This window comes from Arachis ipaensis, chromosome B04, assembly GCF_000816755.2.
Source record: "Arachis ipaensis cultivar K30076 chromosome B04, Araip1.1, whole genome shotgun sequence".
NCBI lineage: Eukaryota > Viridiplantae > Streptophyta > Magnoliopsida > Fabales > Fabaceae > Arachis > Arachis ipaensis.
In genome coordinates, this window is record NC_029788.2 from 22,700,037 (window position 1) to 22,703,817 (window position 3,781).

The 3,781-nt window shown below is 34.5% G+C and overlaps 1 protein-coding gene across 3 annotated transcripts in view; it reads right to left on the reverse strand.

Annotated features, from left to right (window-relative positions):
• The window catches only part of LOC107639216 (mediator of RNA polymerase II transcription subunit 18), a 7,032-nt gene extending 3,556 nt beyond the window's left edge, over positions 1 to 3,476 (reverse strand). Inside the window, exons 1-4 of one of the 3 annotated variants that reach the window (XM_016342689.2) lie at positions 3,093 to 3,476; positions 1,277 to 1,349; positions 1,103 to 1,154; positions 242 to 341 (exon numbers count right to left, since the gene is read on the reverse strand). In XM_016342689.2, coding sequence (XP_016198175.1) covers positions 242 to 341; positions 1,103 to 1,138 — 136 coding nt within the window. In that variant the 5' untranslated portion in view covers positions 1,139 to 1,154; positions 1,277 to 1,349; positions 3,093 to 3,476. Of the gene's footprint in view, positions 1 to 241; positions 342 to 1,102; positions 1,182 to 1,276; positions 1,350 to 2,121; positions 2,177 to 3,092 lie in introns of those variants that run through there. The other 2 variants (XM_016342691.2, XM_021120976.1) reach the window with 2 other exon arrangements.

A 3,781-nucleotide genomic window follows, 5' to 3' on the forward strand; every position in this document is an offset into this window, starting at 1 on the left:
AGAAGTTAGTAAGTATGCTTTGATAGACATGCAGTGGGATTGGAGGCTTTGTTGGATTGAAGTATGTTTCCCTCATTCCTAAGGTGAGTTATTCACTGTTTGTTTACAAAATGATAAATAATACTATTTCCTTATTCTTTAGCAATAAAATTTCTTTCACCTTGGAATAAAGGAACACTGACAGATAATGCATTTGCCTTGCTGGCTACAACATCACATATTATCACAAGAAAACACTAACCAAGATTTGGACCACTCTTGAGGCAAATTTCATGAATCCTTAATCGCTCTCTTTGGACGCCACATAGCCCTTGAAGAAGAATCTCAAGGGCCTCAACATGCTGCAAAAAGATTACAAAATATCAGATGCCAAGGTCAACTTGAACACAATGCTTTCCTTTCCTTATTAAAAATTTAAAATAATACATTAAGATAGAATTATCGAGCTAAAAGAAATGTTCACTTAATTCTTATTTAGAAAGTGGAACCAGAGAAATGCACGCATTGATGGGCGTTAGATTCAGAAATAAACTTGTTTTCTACTTTTCTTGCACATAGAGATTCTGAACAAAATAAACTCCACTATGATACACCACCTTGTACACTCATTCAAAATAGTAGAATACCTCAGTCCAACAAGAACGATAATGAGAACACACACTGTCAACATAAATATTCAAAGACGTTTAAAGCAATTTACTTGAAAAGTATAGCGGAAGTGATAATGGCCAGTATGGGTGACAATCTTGAAGTCCTTTGTGAGGAAAATTCAGTATTTTTATAATATTAGAAGGTTCTGTTCAAATATCAGCGTGTAATATTTGAGTATTACAATAGCATATATTTAGATAATTGTGATAGTCAAAGTTTTGGTGCTTTATGAAAGCTTCTCAATGTAAAACCCACACTCCAGGAAATTAAGAATATGATACATTCAATAAGGTACTATGTTTTTGAAATTATACGAGTACCGAAATCCTATGCTACCTTTCAAGGGAACAATTCACACCCTAGATAGCTATAATTTGAAGCAACTGAAACATCTCAAACTCTAGGGAAAAACAAATAAATTTAAAAATCAAAAGAAAATGAATAAAATCACCTGTGTCTCTATAATACCCTGAACCACGCATTCCATATTCACCTTTGTTCCACTGCATTAGACACCAAGTGTTACAAAGCTGTTTATGCAACTCGTCAAATATTTTTCCCTATTTCATGCAATAGAAAAAATGTGAAAGAAGAATGTAGAAGAGGAAAGAGAGAGGAAACTCACAGCAGAGAGAGGGGCACGGTGGTGGCGGACGGTGGTTGAGATGCTCTAACAAGAAGTACGGAGTGTGCGAACTCTGGAAAACAAAACAAGAAAGAAGAAAAAGAAAGAGGGGCTTAGCTGGACCTACACTATTTAAGGTGCACTGTGGTCCTTAAATTCTATTCTCTCAAGTAGTGTTGTGAACTACAGATGCACATGATCGATCCAATCCTAAATTCGGTTAATCATATTTTAACGGTTTGGATTTATCTTTTGATTCAATATTATTTTTGGTTGAATTTGAGTAGATTTGATGAGGTCCGATTATATTTGATAACTAAAAATATATTTCTAATAAAATTAATAAAGAAATGCTATATTTTATACTTTAGTATAGCCAGCATGTAACCAGTAGAGAAAGGTGAGTCATTAGATGAAATCTCACACCAATCTCACACCATTAAATCATCATTGATAGCTATTTGATGGGTACCAATCACAAAAGTTGCTGGTCCCCTAGCATTGCTCTTTATTTTGATATAAATATAATATAATATTTATATACTTTAATATTTAAGTTTAACATTTTATTAATTCGGTATATATAATTTTCAACATAATATGTTAACCCAATCTTATCCATTTTTTTATTGGATTAGTTAAGAATTGAGTTCGAATTTTAAAATTAGGGATTAATTCTCTAAAATGAGAAGATTGAAAAATGATATAGTGAGCTAATGAGATATTAATTTTTATTGAATTTATAAGTATTATCATATGAAAATGTACTGTCTTAATTTAAAAGTAATTAAACACTTATTTTCTCGTTTTATTAGCCTTCCTACAAAGCTTGATTCTAAACGTACCTTCAAACTGTAAGCACTTAAAACAGCAGGTGAAATTGTTTTCTCTACAAACCTAGTACGAACAAGTTTCTCTATGAAATCTGTTGAAAGAGAATAGATACGTGGATTGGATGAGTCACTTCACTAGCTAGCCTTAACAATTAGTTAATACCAGTTAAGGAGTTAGGCTGAGCTGGCACAATGAGCCTTAGCTGGCACAGTTAGTTAATACAATTGCATCACATGCTTGTATCACTATAAATACAAGATTACGAGAGCCGAACTGGCTAGTGAACCGATCAAGTCATATACTCAGATGATAAAAGAAGATGATGCAAGTCTCATCTATCAAAAAGGAAAAAGCCAAAAATACCAAAACAGAGAACAGACAAAACGAGGAAAAAAAAAAAAAAAAAAAAGATGATGCAAGTCTCATCTATCAAAAAGGAAAAAGCCAAAAATACCAAAACAGAGAACAGACAAATGGAGATCAGTCCAAATATACTCAGATGTCCAAAGAGAAAGAAAAAAAAAACTAATGACGATGTTGTTAATGAATCGCTCACTTAGTTTGTGGTTCCTTCTGATCACAACTTCAAAATCTCTTAAAGCAATTAAATTTTTAGTTGGTGAAAACTTTAGTACAGAAATTTCTTGCTTATCCAATTTGCAACATAGTTCAGTGGTTAAATAATATTGAATGTATAATGAAATGAATTTGAATTCTTCAAAATTGAATCTATGAATCATACAAGTCTAGAAATTATTGGGTAGATTGCAAGTGACATAAACATTAATTATGACCCAAAAATTTTATATGATGTGTTTCTCTAATATGCCACGAACTGAAGTTTGAATCGAGAAAATAGAATAACGTGTTAGGTGAGATTGAAGAATAAAATTGGATTTATCAAAACCAAAATGAAACTTAGAGCCAGTAATCCTATCTATCTTTACGCCTAAGTGAAACTGAAGAAGCAGTGGAGGCTTACCCTCGGTGAGATAGAGTGAAATCGGAGAGAGAGAGCTAGCTTGAACAGAAAGAGATGTCGAGGAGAGAACGAACGTGAGCAACGCCGGGAAGAGGACCGCGACGGAGCTGAGGCGCGCCGGCAAGAAGAGAACGTACGTGGGCGTGCGTTTTGTGAAGGTGAGCGATGAGCGACGTCGACGGGAGAAGTGGGAGGCTAGTCCAGCGGCGACTTGAGGGTTCTGTGGCAACGCCAGCAGCAATGGCACCCTCTGGCCGACAGAGACTTGTTCGGCGATGGAGAAGGTGGGGGTGAGAGGCTGCTAGGGCCTAGGGCAATGTCTCTCTTCTCTGATGTATGGGGGGCTAGTGGGTTCGGTTAGTGCCTCAACTAGGGATTTTTTTTTTTCTCTTAAAGTTATAAAACAAAGCAGTTTAGACTTTAGAGACACCAAAAAGAACCGGACACATTTTAAAACAAGGTTCTGAGAACCGAACCGGTCATCGAATCGTTCTAGTAACTGGTTTACTGGTTTATTGGTCCAATCGATCCAACCGTAATTCAACCAAAAAAACCGTTTTAGAATAAAATAATAAATAAATTATAAATATACATACTAAAATATAATTATAGTCTAATATAAATCTTAAAATATCTTCCAAATTTAAAACACTACATGAAATGTCATAAATCAAAACCATATGATCTTA